General features: G+C 41.8%; 2 protein-coding genes across 2 annotated transcripts in view; one reads left to right on the top strand and one right to left on the bottom strand.

Moving 5' to 3' along the window:
- Nucleotides 1–19464, bottom strand: part of MYLK4 (myosin light chain kinase family member 4) — a 120093-nt gene that overhangs the window by 80001 nt on the left and 20628 nt on the right. The window contains exon 2 of the mRNA XM_078393408.1: nucleotides 9772–9976. Coding sequence (XP_078249534.1) covers nucleotides 9772–9976 — 205 coding nt within the window. The remainder of the gene's footprint in view (nucleotides 1–9771; nucleotides 9977–19464) is intronic.
- The window catches only part of WRNIP1 (WRN helicase interacting protein 1), a 50227-nt gene continuing 46907 nt past the window's right edge, over nucleotides 16145–19464 (top strand). Inside the window, exon 1 of the mRNA XM_020814343.3 lies at nucleotides 16145–17627. Coding sequence (XP_020670002.3) covers nucleotides 16992–17627 — 636 coding nt within the window. The 5' untranslated portion in view covers nucleotides 16145–16991. The remainder of the gene's footprint in view (nucleotides 17628–19464) is intronic.

Genomic DNA, 19464 nt, shown 5'->3' with positions numbered 1-19464 from the left:
ATGCATGTGTGTGTGCAACTGGTAAAGCCATTCCTTAAATATTTTACCTAGCTGGAAAGCCCTTTCTGAGCCTCTATAAGTTGGTTCTAACTTGACAGTACATAACAGCTCACATATGATCATACCAACACATCTAAATCACAACATCCAGAAATGCAGTAAATATATCCAAGAGTATACATGATTGTTTCAAATGTCTGGGAGTTATAGTCCAAAGCATTACTTTAAAAAAAACCCTAGAAACTGCTGTAGTAGAAACAGCAGAGTAACATACAATAAGAGTGATTATGATGTTCTACAACCTTTTTAGAAATCCCCCACTTCAACTTGCATCAAGCTGCTCAGATGATAGTGACCAATTTCTGTGAAACCCAGATCAATTTAAGACAGTGCTTCCCAACCTTGGGTCCCGAGATATTTTTTTGGATGGCAACTCCCAGCAATCCTGGCCATCACAGCTAGTGGGGAAGGCTTCTGGGAATTTTAGTCCAAGAACATCTGGGGACACAAGGTTGGGAATGGTTGGTTTAGCATGAATGTTCCATAAGTGGGGGGAGAAACTGGCTTAGTGTGGTGTGGATAATGTTTCAAGAGAATGTTATCTGAAGTAAGACCACAATCCAGTAGCTTCTATGCAAGCTGGGAGTGGAGTAATATCCATGGTTCCTCTCTCAATAAGTTTATTTCTAGACAAAATCTTCTTATCTTTAGTACAATCTACAGTTTTTTTCTGTGCATAAGACAATACTTTTGTCTAAAATCTTTAGATTAAAAATTGAGAGCTGCCTTATACATGGAAGTAAGGGGGGATAGATCAAATCGCTTTGATCCCTGCTTTCCCCCTCCGCTGTTTGCAAAGAAAGTGGAGGGGGAAAGCACTTTCCTTGCAAGAAAGTAGAAGGGGAAAGCAAGAATCAAAGCACTTTGATGATTCCTGCTTTCCCCCTCTGCTTTCTTGTGAAGAAAATGGAAGGGGAAATCACTTTCTGCACAAGAAAGTGGAGGGGAAAGCAGAAATCAAAGTGCTTTGATCCTTGCCTTCCCTCTCCACTTTCTTGGAAAGAAAAAAAATTGGGTTAGAAAAGTCAGGGGGGGATCTTACAAATGGGGGGGTCTTATACATGGAAAGCACGGTATTTTATCTCTCAGTAGGGCAGTCCTTCTGTTCATACTGACTCATTTTTTTCTCCCATGAGAAGGACCCAGACATGTCTTTGGATTGCTCCTGTTTGTCCTCCTTTTAATGAATGACACTCTTCTTCCTGCTCAAGTTCTAAAAGGGGTGGGATGGGTCACTCTTAAGTCATAATTCGATTTAAACCAAACAATAAGCTAAGTAGCAAGCTATGTATATGCCTATCTGGAAATGCCTAAATACTCAACCACAATTTTTATGACCTTAAATTAAACAAATACAACTGGAAACAATTAATTGGATTCTTATAATAAGAGGCACCAAAACCAAGTTGGACTGTTATCTCCTAGACATCTTGACAAATAATAGACTCTTAGTTTTAGTAACTGTTTTTACGGTGTTATCTGCAGTTAGTCACTTCCAGCCTATGATAATTTCCCAATTTCTAACATTTAAAATTAACTTATTAACTAACGTCAACAAATTTCTAACCTAACATTACAAGATCTAGTTTGAACTCTAGTGTTAACTGCCTCATGTGACCATAATAATAGGTTATACATATGTAGTTATTTTTAACATTATTCAGATGTTTCTAACAATTTGCTATATTTGTGGAACCCCAAATCAATCAATCAATCAATCAATCAATCAATCAATCAATCAATCAATCAATCTCTCTCTCTCTCTCTCTCTCTCTTTGTATATATATATATATATATATATATATATATATATATATATATATATATATATATATATATATATATATATATATATATATATATAAAAAAATCTATCTATCTATCTATCTATACACACACACACACACACACAGAGTATACATACATACACATACATACTGTATAGAGGGTTGGATTCAGTGACCCTTGGGATCTCTTTCAAATCTATGATTCTAAACCTGTTTGTCTGACTTCACATAATTTGATGCAAAGTAAGTCCACTTTATATACACCTACAGAGACAGAGCTCTGGGGTGCTGTAGTTTTGTTCTTGTAATGGTTGACAAACTGGGAATCCCACCATAATTATCATTTGAACAGTCTTCTTGATGGTATAATTAAAGATAGGGGGATCCAGCATCATAGCAAGATCACAGACTGCAAAGATGAGCAGGAAGGACCTACCACCACACTGCCCGGCAAAAGTATAATTTCTAATGGAAGAATACAAAGTCATGCAGATGTTTACATGAGGTTGAAGCTAGGAGTCAAAACAAGTGAGGCAACTGATGACAAGAAGCAGTCAACCAAAAGAATATTAGATTATTGGCCTCTGTTATGACCTTTCTAAGTGCTTGTTACACTGTACAGTACTGTGCTAGAGTACAGAGGCAGCATTATCATTGCTTGCTGTGAGCTTACTGTTTTAGCATCCCATTGTTTGAAGCATGAGTGGGACCTGGTCTTCTCCCCTGTGAAATGTTGTTTCTTTTAAAGAGAATAGGGGGATGACTACACAGGCATTTGTTCTACTGTTCAATACTCTTTGGGGGTGGGCAGATTCAATCCTTTTGCTGGTGACTAGAGAAGGTAAATGTGAACCAGCCCATCCCCAGAGCACCTTTCTGGGTCCCTGTTAGGGGTACTGTTTTTTTTAAGGTGCAGGTACAACTGTTTTGGTTTGTTTCCAACATGTATGATTGCTGGGATTGAACCAAGACAAAGCTTGCTGCTTTAAATTTCGTTTCCTCTTTGGATTTCCCAATATCGTTAAATGGTTTATGAAGTTAGCAGAGCCACTTCATGATACTGGGAATTTAAAAACTTATTTTGCTCCTCTATGGAGGGACAGAGAAAGCAAGTGAAAGGTTATTTTTTTAAAAAAACATATTAGAACAGCAATGATGTGCAGAACTTTTTGAAAGAGTTTTTTTTAATTAAAGGCTTCCTCCCAGGAAAAGAAAGAGAGAAGGGGGCAAGGAATATAGCTTTTTCATTGTTTTTCTTAAGGGAGACAGGCTAAATAGGGTCACTAGATGATTCCTGCTTTCCCCCTCGACTTTCTTGCAGTGGAGGGGGAAAGCACTTTCTTTGCACCAAATAGCATAGTGGACCTCACTGCTACCTTAAATGACCCTATTTAGCCCACTAAAGCTTGTTCCAGATGAACTGTATAACTAACAACAGAAGCATGGAAACATGAGTCACTTAGCAAAAGGTGAATCATTTCCCCAGGATGCTTCTGGGTTCTCCATAGCAGCCATGAACCACCAAAGCAGCACTTGGCCAGGGAGGTATCTTGCTCTTGTGGATTCCTGGCTGAGTGTGGAGGGTGTCTACTGGAATGGGTGACAAGCAGCAATGGGCTCATTTGTCCATTTCTTTATGTTGTTTGATTGGGTTCTAACATTCATTTCTGATATGAGAATGGTTATCAAATTGCTACATCATGACTGATGGATGACCCTACAGTGTCCATGGTCTCTGTGTCTACCAAGGCATTCCTTATTCTGAGCAGGGAAGGGTGCCGGTGGGGGCAGGGCGGGACTCGCCTTTGCTTGGTTCACCAGCCACATGTTGTTATATTGGGTTCTAATTCAAAAACTGTTGAGGTAGGATTGATTCTGCTGCTGAGTAAGCATAGGATTATAGATATATTTTGCTGGCATTAGGGCTGACCTGCCAGGGACAGCAAACCTTTGACTCTCCAGATGCTGCTACACTCCAGCTCCCATCATTCCCCCCCCCTTTACCATCTGGCTGCAACATACCTTATAATTATTTCTTAAAACAAATGCATTTTCAAGCTCTAAAATTCCAAAATAATCTCCAGGTTTTCACAACTGAAGCAACATAAACATACATTGATATTTAAAACCATATTATGCTTCACAACCATCAAAAACAGAATAATCCTATAGTAAATGTGTTTGACTTCTGCTGGGGAGTGAAAATAGGAAAGTAGTGACAAGACTACTTGAGTTAGGGGGAAACTGTGTAAGTTCACTTTGGAGAATGGGGACAATCCTTCTGAAACATTTTCCACTGAAGCAGTCACTGCATTTCAGATACAGTCAGGAGAGCCAAATATAGGTGGATTCAGGCACTACTTTCAGCTCACAGTGATAAAAGTCACCATTTGATGACTTTGCCTCTCCCAGCAGAGGTCACTAGAGAGTGTACCGTGCATGGACCAATGAGAATTTGGGCTTTCCACACAGGTGGAAGGCAGGATGCAATGTTTTAAACATTGCCATGGAGGTAGGAGGATGTGATTGTAACAGAATACCAGATTAGACTTCTACCATGGCTATAAAATTGTATGGCTCAGGATAGCTTTATTTAACTATTCTCTTTTGATCCTTTTTTTCCTTTCAGTTTTTTTAAAAAGTGCATTTTTAAAAATTTCTGACCCCCCCCCCCAAAAAAAAACATGTTTAGGAAAATGTTGCAGAATATACACAGACAATGTTGTCCAAATAACCTCCACCAAGCCTTCCCCAATCAAGCAGTGTTTGGATATATTGGATTCCAATTCCCATCACCATAGCCATAACCATGATTGGGGATGATGGGAATTGTCGTCCAGCACATCTGAAGGGCACATTAATCAGCCTTGTAATCAATCCACATTTGGCTCTGCATCAGCCAGCAAGCTTATAATACCACGGAATGAAACCACTATCAGAAGCATTTCTACTACCTGTATGGCCTCAGATTTCTCCGTCTTTGTCATTCTTCTTTGGCTTAAGAGAACTGTCCAAACCACATGCCAGAGGAATGAGGCTAAAGAGCAGAAGCTTCCAGTGATTGAGAAAGCTTTTTCCTTCCAAAGTGAACCCATCTGGGGAGGTTTTAGGTTAGGCTTTTGTTTCTTGGCATTGCTTGAAGTAATTTGCTGGTCAGAGTTGGTGGCCTTAACTCAGTCCAGGCAATGCTATCTAAGCTACAGCAGATATGGATACACTGCCAGCCAAAAGGAATCCTGTCACAGCCAGCAACACTGTACCTATAAGGGCAGCACTGCAATGGCCCAGTGACAAGCATGAAACAGGTGCTGCGGATGCCAGAAGTGATGTACAGAGCATCGCCTGCGAAATAATTTCACTCTGACATTCTCAAATGGGCTGGGGCTGTGTAGCATCTATCTCAGCAGTTGACAACACCTCCTGAAACTCATCTCCTAGCTCCTTTGCAAATTCTCAGATGACTGGGGAGACACGAAAAAGAATGGAAAGATGCAAAGAGATATAACATTGATGGTGGCTGGAGGAGGGGTGTTCTACATTAACATAGGAAATCTATTTGCTAAGTTGGCTGGGGTTGGAGATAATAGTGATCTGTTACATACAGAGGGGTCCCCAGCTTTGCATAGTGGATAGAGTGATGGATTGACTCTGGAGAACAGGATTTGAATCCCCACTTTGGCATGGAAACACAGTGGGGGAGTGGAACTGGTAAAGGTAAAGGTAAATTTTGTCCAGTCGTGTCCGACTCTAGGGCATGGTGCTCATTCCCGTTTCCAAGCCATAAAACCAGCGTTTTGTCCAAAGACAATCTTCCGTGGTCATGTGGCCAGCACGACTAGACACGGAACACTGTTACCTTCCCACCGTGGTGGTATCTGTTTATCTACTCGCATTTGCATGCTTTCGAACTGCTAGGTTGGCAGGAGTTGGGACAAGAGACAGGAGCTCACTCCATCGCGTAGATTCAATCTTACGACTGCAGGTCTTCTGACCTTGCAGCACAGAGGCCTCTGCGGTTTAACCCACAGTGCCACCACATCCCTTATGGAACTGGTAAAACCATGCCTTAAATCTCTCACTTACGAGTACCTTGAAAGCCCTATTTGTGTTGCCTTAAGTCAATCCCAGCTTGATGGCACAAAACACACACATATAGAGGAGTCACCAGCTTGGGGGGGGGGGGGGTTGAGTATAAACTTACAGTTAATTCTGATCTTGTTCTCTATTCAAGCATTAAATCTTGATTCTTTTTCTAACATTGGATTTATCCTGAATGTGGAATTGTTTTTGCTTTATCTGAAAATTAAATTCAGATAAATTAATATAGTGTGCTTTCCCATTCTGCAAAAATTTTGTAAAATACAATACAGGGGATATATATTTTAAAAGTGATGTTTATTGTGAGCAATTTTAAGTGCATTCTGTTTTGGAGAAACTAACCAGCCAAGTACTGTAATGTACTAGTTTCTCAATCCTTCTCCTGTGTTAGCTGTTATGAGTTACTACCTATGAAAGCTCATGTTATTTCAAGGGAGAAATTCACATGTTTCATCAGTGTGGGTTCAGTGAGGAAAGCAACCCCCTTTATCTAAGCAGAATAGAGTGAAATTGGAGGAGATATCTTGTTGCTGTTTAGTCGTTAAGTCGTGTCCGACTCTTTGTGACCCCATGGACCAGACCACGGCAGGCCCTCCTGTCTTCCACTGCCTCTCGGAGTTTGGTCAAATTCATGTTGGTAGCTTCGATGTCACTGTCCAACCATCTTGACCTCTGTCATCCCCTTCTCCTAGGAGATCTCTACTCTTTCCGATTAATCCCATACCACAGACATCTTAGTGAGATGCTCACTGCATACTACCAGGTTAGATCCTCCCACTACAAGATCCCCGCACCTTGAGTTTTGCAAAGCCATAATTACGCACTCTGTAAAGGGTCATATAGTAATGTGGGTAGAAGCCAGCCCTAGGGTGCTTCAAATGGTACTAGACTACAACACCCATCATCCCTAGCTATCAGTCAATGAGGAGAGATCTGGGAAGTGAGCACTAGTAACAACTGGAGGTTCCCTTTTCTGTTCTAAAGCATATTAGCATTAAGCCATTTAAGGCTTTATAGGCAGTAGTGCAGCTTGGTAATTTTAGATTCTGGACTCAACAACTTTATATCCATCACTCTGGTAGTCTGGGCAAGATCCACTAACTTCACAAAAGACCTGGCAGAGATAAAAACTGCTAAATGGATTTATTGACTAAGATCAATAAATAACCAACACATTACCCCTATTGTCAGTTTCTGCACCTCAACGCACCCCTGAAAACTGCAACAAAAATTTGCCAGCAAAAGAACTGTCAACCAAACAATCCCTATTAGTGCAAGCATGTTGTTTCTTCGAAATGGCTGATAATAGTCTGTCACCAAACTTCAGTAGCAAACTCTACAAGTCATTTAACAGAAGAAAAAACACCTTTATATAAATGAGGGTTTCCTGGTTGCCACTGAATTTCAGTGATAGGGTTATGTGTGGCTCATGGTGAAACATCCCTAGACCTGCAGAAGTTGTCCACCCCAATGTGAATTAACTAAGCTGCTGTGTAGTTTTATTCTTCTTGGAGGTGTGGCTACGGGAATTCTCATCAGTGGCATCTGTACTACATAATTTACCACTACTTCACTGCATGTTTACAATATTGAGGTTATAGCTTAGGTTATACAGAAATCAGTTCTGTAGATTCCAATCAAGTCACCTCAAAATATATATGTACTTCTCTCCCCCCCCCCAAGATTTAGGTATTGTATATGTCCCCAGATTAAAGGTGTGCATTCTGAACATGTACAGAATTGGTTTTTAAGGAATACTTTATTTCAGAACAACAAAGAGAGCAGATATCATTCACACTGTTGTTCCCACAGAGTCAAAGATATGGGGCCCTATACCTCCTAGCCTAAAATTAGACTAGGGATAAAAATGCACTTCATGGCAGAGTAAATCCTACAGATTTCAGCTCATTTCCTCCTTTCCCGGCATTTATCCATGCAGAATTACTCCTGAAATCTGATTTTATCCATGTTAGGGGAAAGGGTTCAGAAGGAACGGCATAGGAGAACGGCATACATAATACATACACACCCACAGTTTGTACCTATAGTAAGAAAACAAGCATGAGTACAACCTAGGAGGAATGTATCATTAAACTCTAGGCAACACCCCTAGGAGACTTTAGGTGAATTCACGGGCATGCAATGCACTATATGCAAGGCAAGGGTAGGAGATGTGTGGGCCATGGCAAATGCATCCCTCCAGGCAATTTTGAGCCCTCTACTAAAAAGATATTGCTGTTTTTATACCCATTAGTGAAATTCTGCTCCAGGAGGCCTTCAGGAGTAGCCATTTTTTACACCAGGAGCAAGAGCCATCCCCCAAGGCACCCCATCCCTCCAGAAGGGCCCAGATATTTCTTTACTTTCCCTCTACAAAATGGCTGGAAAACCCCAGTGGTTCCCAGAATCCGTGCAGTCTGTGGATGGGGCTTGGGACAAAATTTGGCCTCTATGCCCCAGGGTTGTTCACTTCAAAACTAAGGAATTAAATGAAAAATCAACCTGACAGGCTTGTATTATTTCGAATTGGCAAGGCAGAGCTTAGTGTTACACAATGTCCTATGCAGAGTTCATTTTTTTCCTCAGTGGCCCTGCGGTTGGAAGTCTTTAATTAACCCTTTAATTGGGTTTGGAAATGGGGGAAGAAAACTTTCCAAAGACAAAGCTTCAATGAGATAAATTATTTCCTCAGTAATTAAGAATTTATTTCCTGGGAAGCCTAAAGAAGTGCTTTTCAAGGACTTGGCTTCAGAAGTACAGTACAGATACCAGAATGGGCAAGGCCCAGACATCTTTGGGACAGCCGTGCGTACCTATGTTCATTTGCTGTGGTATTGTTTCTATTTAATCAAAGACTGTCCCCCGCCTCCTTGACTTCCTATATTGTAATGCATGCTGAATGGACAGAGCCCTGTTTCATGGAATATTCACCATGGAGGAAAGTGCCACCTAGAGGAACATTATGGAGCTACAGGGAAGGTATCTCATCAGTAGGAGCCTCAAAGAGCGTACAGTACTCACATTTGTCCTCCTGCATCAAAGAATCCTTGGAATAAAGTTAGATGATGGGTTTCTTTTATAAGATCAGTCTATTTGCCCCCATCCCCTGCCCAGAAAAGAACTTTCTCAGAAAAAGGTGCCTCCTTATTCAGATTTGTAAATTAAACTCATGTTTACTTTCCAAGGAGAGATCACAAAACAAAGCATTCCGAACACAAGCTACACTGATGAAGAAAATAATTTGTGATGATAGACTGATGTTGAGAGAACACCTCTGCAAAAAAGAAAACAAACATATCCCCCTCCAACTCCCCACCCCCCGTGATAAATGTATTTCTAATTTGACCTTTAGCTGGAACTATGAGCTGTCCTAACATTGCAGAATAAAAAGGAAGCATGCCCTGCCACCACCTTTCAGCCAACACACCAAGCACTGATTTATGACTCTGGGTATGAGGTTGGGGTGGATGGAGAATGTCTGTATTCTTATAACCCATTGGAGGATCACTTTACAGAAAAATAACCCATCTATTTTATCTCTTTTAACAATTAGAACATTCATGAACATTTGCAGCGCAACAGCCATTTAAGAGGATCTCAGAAATAAGTGATCAATAGCAACACGTTATGCAATATCTATGTTCCAGTATAATATGAGTGGGTGGACAGACAGACAGACAGACAGACAGACAGACAGACAGACGATAGATAGATAGATAGATAGATAGATAGATAGATAGATAGATAGATAGATAGATAGATAGATAGATAGATAGATAGATAGATAGATAGATAGATATGAGAATACAGTGTACCCCTCACGTACCTCTTCATCAGTTGTGAAAGTCTGCACTGTTTCTAAGCTAGGGAAGAAATCCATCCTGTTTTCCCTACGATTGTAATATCGCATATTCATTTCATCAATCCGGTTGAGCTTACAGAATCTGGAATGGAATTCAACTACACGTGTACTCTTTGTGCTGCCACAAATCATCGAATAGGTGTGGCTCCCGATTTCTCTTGTTTGTTGTCTGAAGAAGAAGAAGAAATTTGAAAAGATTAATATAAAGAATGTAATACCAAGAAAAGACAGAAATGAACCTAGTAATAGGCTGGATTTAAGCCACAGATTCTATTTATATTGCCTTATAGCACTATCTTAACAAGCCTGCCCAGTATAGTTCACGCTTTTGCCTTGGATCATTGGCTGAGAACGGTGGTCCCTATGAAAGTGCTCAGACCACCAAATCCTTGAAAGCAAGGGCTGCGTAAGTTCCCTGTGGTAACATGCAATACTGCCTTGAAGCAGAGAAATTGTTTGCTTGTTGGCAGTGTGATCTGAAGCTGGTGCTTCCCTGCAGTGTTCCCTTACTGATCTCTGTGTGTATGGACTGCCAACAAATCAAGAGCAGCACAAATGAGGGAGGAGGATGTTTCACTGATGAAGGCAAAGAGAAGGGAATGAAATAGAAACAAGGCAATGAGTTGGACAAGTGAGTTGGGACAATAAGCCCCCATGGAACGGAAGTGGGAATGTGATACATGGGTTTTCAATGTTTCCAGATTAAAACCTTACTTATTTATAAGGTAAATATATATTTTTTTAAATTCTGTAACCTCTCTTTGATGTTTATCACCCATGCAGTGCACAATCTTAATTTTGAAGACCACAGGAACACAAATCATTCTAAACATATATTTCTTATCCTTTTCTCCAAGGATCTCAAGGCAATAAATACTGGGTTAAATTCAACTGTAAACACCAGCTAGAGTGAATCAAGGAGACTTACATTCATGGTGCTTTACCAAATTGTATTCATTTAATAGCTGGCTGGATAGCACAATGAGTTAGATATCTGATTGTGGAGCCAATTTCCTACTGCGCCTCCTTAGAGCCAGCTTGAGCAAACTACACAGTCCCAGTGTACCCGCCCCCACCAGAAGAAGGGAATGGTAAACCATTTTTGAGTATTCTCTACATGGAAAACCCCAGAAAAGGTTGCCGTAAGTCAGACTCTTATTATTATTTATTCATTTAATGGCTAGACAGGATTAACAATACATTTTTATCTCAGGACCAGGCCAACTGTGGCCCTCCAGATGTTACGGTACTGCAGCTCCCAACGCTCCTCACCATTGGCCATGCTGGCTTGAGCTAATGGAAGTAGCGGTCCAGCAACATCAGGAGGGCCATGCTTTGCACAACCAGGCTTAGCTCACTGTCCCCTACACAACTGTTTCTTGTCACAGCTGCCCTCTGAAACAGATCATACAAAGAGACTGTGACTGATCCAAGATCACCCAGTGATCTTCATGGATGATTGGGGATTTGGATTTCCCCTAGTTTAACATTAACTGTGAACTTTACTGGCTCTCTTAGCTAATCTGTGACCTTCTACAACCTCCTAGAGATAACAAGCTAGCAACTGATGGTGTCTGAAGCAAAGCAATGCCCCTACAGAGCAGCAAAACTTAGCATAATGCGTCATGACACCAAAATATCAGGCTGGTTTACAAGCAGTTGCCTAACCATGAGTAATTAATACTAAATAAATAAATTGGAGAAGAGAGATAGATATAAGACAGAACGACATTCAGATCCATTAATGTAACTCACACATCATGTTGTTAAGCATACTGCTTAACTACCAAGGTTTCAGGACATACGCAGTGCAACCAGAAGCCACTGGCAATGGTGCGGCTAAAAAATATTGTAAATAAATAAATAAATAAACTCTATACTGTACAAGTAAATCCACTGAGAAATAAATCCCATTGGTTTCAGTGATATTTCCAATGCAATCCTATACATGTTGACTGAGAAGAAAGTCCCATGTGATAAAGTGGTTAGACTGCAGAACTGGGATTTTGAAGATTCAGGTTTCAATTTCCATAGAGGTGTGAAACACTTTCTTCCTCAGTCTGATCTACCTCGCACAGTTGTTGTGAGGATAAACTGGGGAGGAGAAGTGTGGTGTACAGCAATGCAAACTCACTGGGGGAAACAACAATAATATTTGCGTACCATCAAACAATTCCAACTTATAGTGGTCATTTCCAAGGTTTTCTTGGTAGAGAATACAAAGAAGTGGTTTGCCATTGCTGCCTTCTGGGGGCCCCCTGGAACTGTGCAGCTTGCCCAAGGCCACACAGGATGGCTTTTCTCCCAGGAGGCACAGTGGGGAATCAAACTCCCAACTAAATACCAAAAACCACTGAGCTATCCAGCCAGCTCACCAGATGAAAAGTGGGGTATAAATGTAGATCACGGTTAACTAAGCCTGGTGGCCACATCTGGCTTCCCAGAATCTCAAATGTAACCCATACTCTCCATACCTGAAACAAATTTTGAAAAAAAAGGAAACAAAAGCCGACACAAAGATGTCCCCTTGTGCCCCCTAGGGGTCATAGGGGCAATTCTTCCATGTTTTGGTGCCCCTAGCATCCCCACTTTTGTAATTTGTTTTAAAAGTCTTGGCCACTAGAGGGTGCAAAGGGGCTTTTCGTTTAAAGATTTTTGTGGGAGCAGGTGTGCCTTCCAAGGTTAAGAGATGGTTGTGTGGGGCTCTAAGAGCTGTCTATCCTCATCCAGATGATCACTGCACTTCTGTTTATGTATACTAAGATGTAAATCCCACTTGAGTTTAATGGGGCTTATTTCCTGCCAAATAGATAGAAAGTACAGTATTTCCTAGTAAATGCATTTGAGATTAATAGAATTAATATGCTGGGGCACTGGTGGGCAATTTGTGGCCCTCCAGATGTCACAGGACTGCAGCATCCATGATCCCACAGCAATGCTGGCTGGCTAGCACGAAAGGGTATTGATCAACAACATCTGAGGGGCAACAAGTTGCCTTTCCCAGGTTTTTAATGACAGTGGCTAGTATCCTATTGTTTAATCTCAACTAGAGAACAGACATATTGAATCAATTGTTGAATAGTAAGTCAACACTAAATTCCACTGAAACAGTGGGCCTACTTGAGTTGGGACTAGTGATAGGACACTGGCCACTGGCCACCAGTGTGTCATCCTTTTCAGTGGATATAGTCAGATTAAATCTTAACTGAATTTAGCAAAGTCGTCGCCCTTGGATAAAAACTGTTTTTAAATCTATTTGTCCTTGTTTTAATAGATCTATATCGTCTTCCTTACTGTACAGGTCCCACTGTCTTTTTAAAAAGCACAAAATATCATAAAGGACACCTTCCCCCCCCCCCCCGGACACTCTTTGCTTGAACCACTGCCATCAGGAAGATGATATAGATCTATTAAAACAAGGACAAATAGATTTTAAAACAGTTTTTATCTAAGGACGATGACTTTGCTAAATTCAGTTACGATTTAATCTGACTTTATTGTAGGGTTGCATGTGAATATATTTTGTTGCTGTTGTATTATGTTGGAATTTTGTAAGGAGTTTACATGGAGTTTTAGCTGAAAGAGTGATGCACTGTCTGGATACCACTCTGGTGATTTTGTTGCACATGCAATGACAATAAAGTGTTATTCTATTCTATATACATAAACCTTGGAAATGTTTCCACTTTTCAAATACTGTAATACATTTTGCTCTTTGTTGAAGGTATTGTGGAAAACAACTAAAACACTTGCTGCCAGTGACAAGTACGGAAGTCCTGGACAAATGAATTTCCAGAATGGCATATTTATAAGTACGATACAATACAAAATTACAGGGAATGAGAATGTGGGGGTGCAGAAACCAGTTTTTCTTCTATTCTCTGACAAATGTTTAGGTTTTTCCAGTGGAAAACCTTGAATGTTGTGCAACCTAGAAAAACACTCTAGCAATATAATTTCCCATTTTCTCTTTCAGAATGAGCGGGATGCTTTTTAAGATGTTTTCCCTCAGAATATCAAGACCTGTGTGGCAAGAAGATTTGTTCATCAAGCAGAATTAGAGAACAATAATGCCTGTAGGTACTGAAGATGTACAATATATGACACCTGTGTCCAACAGTACATTTTTGCACCCACGGAGAGTGTCATCTTCAGGAAAGGAGCAGTGCAGCAGTCATGGCTGGTGGATTGCAGAGCACAGGGCAGACACCTATCAATGATTTCCCCTGGCATAAGTGCAATGGTGTAAATTGCAATGGTGAATTCTCACCAATTAATGAGTATCGGCTTGTACAGTGGTGCCTCGCTTAACGAGCGCACCGTATAACAATGAAATCGCATAGCGATCCATTTTTTCAGATCGCTAATGCGATCGCTCAACGTTTTTTTAATGGGGAAAAATTCGCTTTGCGAAGACCGGTAAGCGTTTCGCTTACCGATCTTCGCAAAACGAACCCCGACGATCAGCTGTTCGGTGGCCAAAATGGCCGCCGGAAGCCGGGAAATGGCCCAAAATGGCCGCGTGCAGCGTTTTCGCGCCCTCGTTAAGCGAGGCGAGGGGGCGAAAATGGCTGCTGGCCATCCTGAAGCTTCGCTGAACGGTGAGTATTTGGCCCATTTGGAAATCCCTGCCCCGTTCAGCGATGCTTCAGCATAGCGAAGGTTAATCCAGAACGGATTAACCTCGCTATGCGAGGCACCACTGTATTTTTCATCACGTTCTAACTCATATAGCTGGTATGCAATTATGAATACAGGCATTGACTCTAGTTTGCCATTGGAATTTATGCTATTGGATTTATGCCAGCATAAATAATCAATAGCATTCTGGCTATAGAGTGCAGCAATATACCACTCTTTTTATATACTCTCTTTACTATAGTTTATATTCCCAATTTTGCTTCTACAAAACTATGAAATTCAAATGTTTAAACTTCAGAAAAAATATATCAAGGAACACAATTCCAAATGCTTTGGGTGCAATATTTTATGTTGCTAGAGCAGTAACTAACTTTAGGTTCGATATGAAAAGAACATTGCATATATTGTAGTCTCTCTCAACATTTCTTTTTTTGTCCCCTTCCACCACCACCACCCCCAAAAGAAAATACATTTTCACCACAGCTACAACACATGTCTAGTCAACTCCCCATTCCTGACAGAAACAGCTTGAATAGCACAACAACTGTGCTGGATCCTGAGCAGAGAACAGGATAAGCCCTACTGCTAAAGGGAGTAAAGTGGCTTCCTCAGGCAGCAGAGCTGGGGTGTTATGCAAGGAAAGCAGATTGTTATTTATTGCAATTGCACTTCCATAAATGCAGGGAGGTTATTTATGGGGCTTTCTACCTCTTGCAACAAAGAACATGGGTGGTTTGGGGCTTGATGAGTGCATATTTAAATTATGTAAATCGTACTTTAAATATAAATATATTTTATGATTTTGTAAGTGAAAAACTGTTACAATCTGTGGTTACGATCAGGTTGTACAAGTTCTAGTTATAAAGATGGACTGCTTTATGGTGCCTCAGTTTGTTCTAATAAAGGGTAAGGAATATGTAATCCTTCATCCATTTGATGTCAAGTCTCAGCAACAGTGTGCAGTGCAGTTAATAGCGATGGCAGTTGCAGCTCAGCAATCTCTGGAAGGTGGCATTCTCTCCGTACTTGATCTTATGGTGCAGCCTCGTGGCGCAGTGGTTAAACAACTGTATTGCAGCCAAAACTGTGCCGATGACCTGGGGTTCAATCCCAGGTAGCAGGCTCAAGGTTGACTCAGCCTCTATGCTTCTGCGGTGTTGCCTTGGGGGGGGGGGCAATGTGTAGCCTGCATAATTAACTTGTAAACCGACCAGAGTGCTTGAAGCACTATGGGGCGGTATATAAGCAGCATGCTTTTTTTAATGCTGTAGTTTTCGGGCTCTTTAACTTGGAATGAATTCTTTTGAACTCCCTGAGACAAAGGGTCCATCTACATAAAGCCTTACTTCAACTTTCCTTGCACCATACTGTTCCTGATTCCCAGAACTTGAATTTATATGGCTGTAACTAGTAACAACAAAGTCAAAGCTGGACAAAACCTGCTTTCAATGTGTCTGTGTATTACACCAAGTCCCACTGGTGTTTTGCTTTGCTCCAATTTGCCCCATTGCATAACCTGCTTGTGTAAACCTTAGCAACTAGTTGATGTGTATTAATTTATACACTGGGGGTAGGTAGGCTGAGAGCTGTACCTACTTTTTTTAAATGTTGTAACTTTTGCTCCCTATCACAAAATTAGAACCTAAAAATTAAAAATAAAACCTAGAAAGGTTAGTGAGCAAGATGGGAGGGTTTGAGGATAACGGGTGGGTAAAACATGTAGAGAAGGAAGTTCAGCGTGAAGTAGGCAGGGAGAAGGAAAGCAGATGTCAGCTCTTCCCGTTTTTAAATATTTGAAATCTTCCAGTCTTATAACACAAATGTGAACACACACAAACCAATTAAAATTAGAAAGCACGGCAGCGAAAACTGATTTAAGAATGGCGGATAGGAAAATAAAGGAAGGAAACGAAGAAAAGAGTTAAGTGGGGAAAAAGGAGGGCAGGGAACACGGCCGGATTCCTGTGTTCGGGCAGTGTCACAACGACCCAGTATATCCAGCAACAAATGTGCTCCCGATGTGTGGACACCAGCAGTGGGATAGTCTAGTCAAATCTGCAAAAGCAGGCACAACAACAAAAACAAACTCCGGAAAGAGCGGGGGAAACACCACATCGCAGAACTTCCCATCATGTGAACGAGCCCTTATTGCGTGAACACACGTGGCTCCTGCTCGATTCAAATTTCCGCGATGCACAATAAACAGAACACGAAGTTCTCCTGTTGCCCGAACCAGAAGTAACGGTCGGGAAATGAGAATAAAAATGGGAGATGTCGGAAATTCTCTTATTTTCCCCGCGGATTCTTACATAGCGCGATGGTTCCTGCACAGCAGAGGAACTACAACTCCCGGCAGCCCACTCGCTGGCAAGCCCTTCCCAATAGGAAGCGTAGGCTGGTTTCCCGCTCGGGCATGTTCAGGGCTGCTTGGGCTTGTTGCAAAAACCGTGTTTTTATTTTGTGCTCTTCTACCCATTGAGAAGCACGGGACGGAGAAATTAATTGATTAGGAATCGCCCTCTCTCGTTTTTGTTCCAAAGGAAATGGAAGGCGCCGGAGCGCCGGAAGAGCCTCCAGTGAGTTGCCCGGTTTGCTCACTGGAGCTCCCAGTTGCTCGTATTAATGTACATCTGGACAGATGTCTGCAGCAACAGCAGGGCGAAGCGGGAGAGGCTCAGATCCCAGAGAGTGGGTGTAGTAGTATTAGTAGTAACCGCAACAGCCCAGATGCTGCGGGAATGGGCCCGTCCCAGCCATACTATAAGAAAATGCGCCTCTCCAAATCTCCAGAGAGGAACAAGAAAGAAGAGGAGCCTGGAAGCAGCCCCAGCTCGGCACCGGTGTTTTCCCTTTTCCACAAAAGAAGGAGCTCTGGAGGAGGGAAGCCCGAAATTCCTAAGGGCGCAGCGGCGTCTCCGACCCACAGAAAGGGGGGAGAGAAACAACTGGATGGGGAAAAGGTAGCGGTAGGAGCGGATGCGTCGGTGCCTGAGCTGAGCGGGGAGAGTCTGGCCCAAAAGTTAGAAGGGAAACCCTTGGCAGATAAGCTTCGTCCGACCCACCTGGGAGATTATATGGGGCAGAATCAAGTGCTGGGGGAGCAGACTCTCTTGCGGTCCCTGCTGGAAGCCCATGAAATCCCCTCCCTCATCCTCTGGGGGCCACCAGGCTGCGGCAAGGTGAGTGGGGCCCTGAGGCTGCCATGGCAACTGTTTACCTTCTTTGTTTCTCCCTCCCCCTCTCTGGGATAGACTCCAGGTGAACCAAAGATCAGAAACCCGGAATCAGTTTTTTTTTTCAGTACGTACCAGAACCGGGTCCTATACAATCCAAAGTAATTGTGTGATGGAGTGCCTCTGGGCATGTGTAAAAGTACACCTCTCCTTTAGGCTCTAAACTTTAGAGCTTCTCCAAGTAATCACATCCCACAATTTCACAGTTAAGAAGGTGGAATAGTATGGTTTTCAGGTTATCTCCTCTTGAAATTAAAACAATTAAAACAATAGTTGCACCTTTCCCCCCCACTTAAAGCCCATCCCATATACTGCTTCCTTTCTGTGTTGATCCATTGGAATATGGGAAGCAATACAGTACAGAGAGGTACTTAACATGCACCATTAAAACTCCTAGAGCACAGGATAGTCATTGTTTACATGGACTCAACTGAACTGAAAAAGGCCCATACAGTGGGGTCTTGACTTGAGAACTTAATCCGTATTGGAAGGCAGTTCTCAAGTCAAAAAGTCTGTAAGTCAAGTCTCCATTGACCTACAGTGCATTGAAAACCGATTAATCCCGTAACAGGCCGTTTTTGTTCCATTTTGGTTTTTTTCTGGTCTGTAAGTCAAATCTCAGTCTGCAAGTCAAACCTAAATTTTGCGGCCAGAGAAGCCTGTAACTCAAAAAGTCTGTAAGTCAAGCCGTCTGTAAGTCAAGGGTCCACTGTAATTGTTGTAGCCACAGAAGCGGTGATACAGGCTCTTAATGGCTCCTGGTTTCTGCCCTAAACCAGAAATACTTCATTCTGTACCTCTTACTGAGGCCTTTTTCGCTTTCCTAGTAAAGAGGCAGTATGTGTGGTGTATACAGACACGTTTTGTTTAACAAGCCCCTTTTCAGATTCTTAAAGCTTCTTCATACATTCACATAGACAGGTTGTATTGTCTGTCTGTTCATTACATTTCTACCCCCCTTTGCTTCCCTATACATGAGTCTTCCTCACTTTGTCTCCATAGCAGCCCCGTGGGGTAGGTTATGCTGAGAGACAGTGAGGAACCCAAGATCACCCAGTTCTGTGGGTCAGTGTGGACTGGACCTCCCATGTCCCAGCAACTGAAGCGCTACTTCACACTGGCTCCTTTCATGTACAGTATTTGGAACATCTGTTTTCTCTTTTCATCACACAAATAACTTCATGTGCTCCATATGGATGCCTAATGCATTCATTCCCTCCCCCTTTCAGGAAAGAGGTGTACAACTTAGGTGTCATTCCTGTATGTTTGCATCATAGGTGACACATCTTGTGTGACAGAGGGTGAAAGGGGATCGAGACCATCATGTAAACTTGGCATTATAAATACTCACTGGCCCAGTAGCATAAACCAGATACTACTTTGTATTTTGGGCAGAAGGAAATAAAGAAGAAATAGGCTTACAAATTATCTTTAAAAGGTGTAATAATTCCCACCTTTGACATTAATTGAAAGATTGCAAGAGTTGACTTTCCTTGGATTTGTCCACTTAAAACAAAGGTAGGAAGTTCATGGTCTTCCAGGTATTTAAATTACACTTGCTATCATTCCTCACAATTGACTAAGATAGGTAGGACTGATGGCAGCTGTATTCCCAACCACATCTGGAAGGAATCACCTTGCCTGCCCCACCCTACAGTAAAGAAGCTACCTTATATCATACCATATCAATCGCCAGGCAAATACAGTATTGCCCAGTCTCATTGTTTTCCAGAGTTTCCAACCAAGTCTTCTCCATCACCTCCTACATATTTCCCAGGCCTCT

Source organism: Pogona vitticeps, chromosome 4 (genome assembly GCF_051106095.1).
Source record: "Pogona vitticeps strain Pit_001003342236 chromosome 4, PviZW2.1, whole genome shotgun sequence".
Classification (NCBI taxonomy): Eukaryota; Metazoa; Chordata; class Lepidosauria; order Squamata; family Agamidae; genus Pogona; species Pogona vitticeps.
Note: the sequence above shows the minus strand (reverse complement) of the source record. Positions and strands in the feature narration are given on the sequence as shown.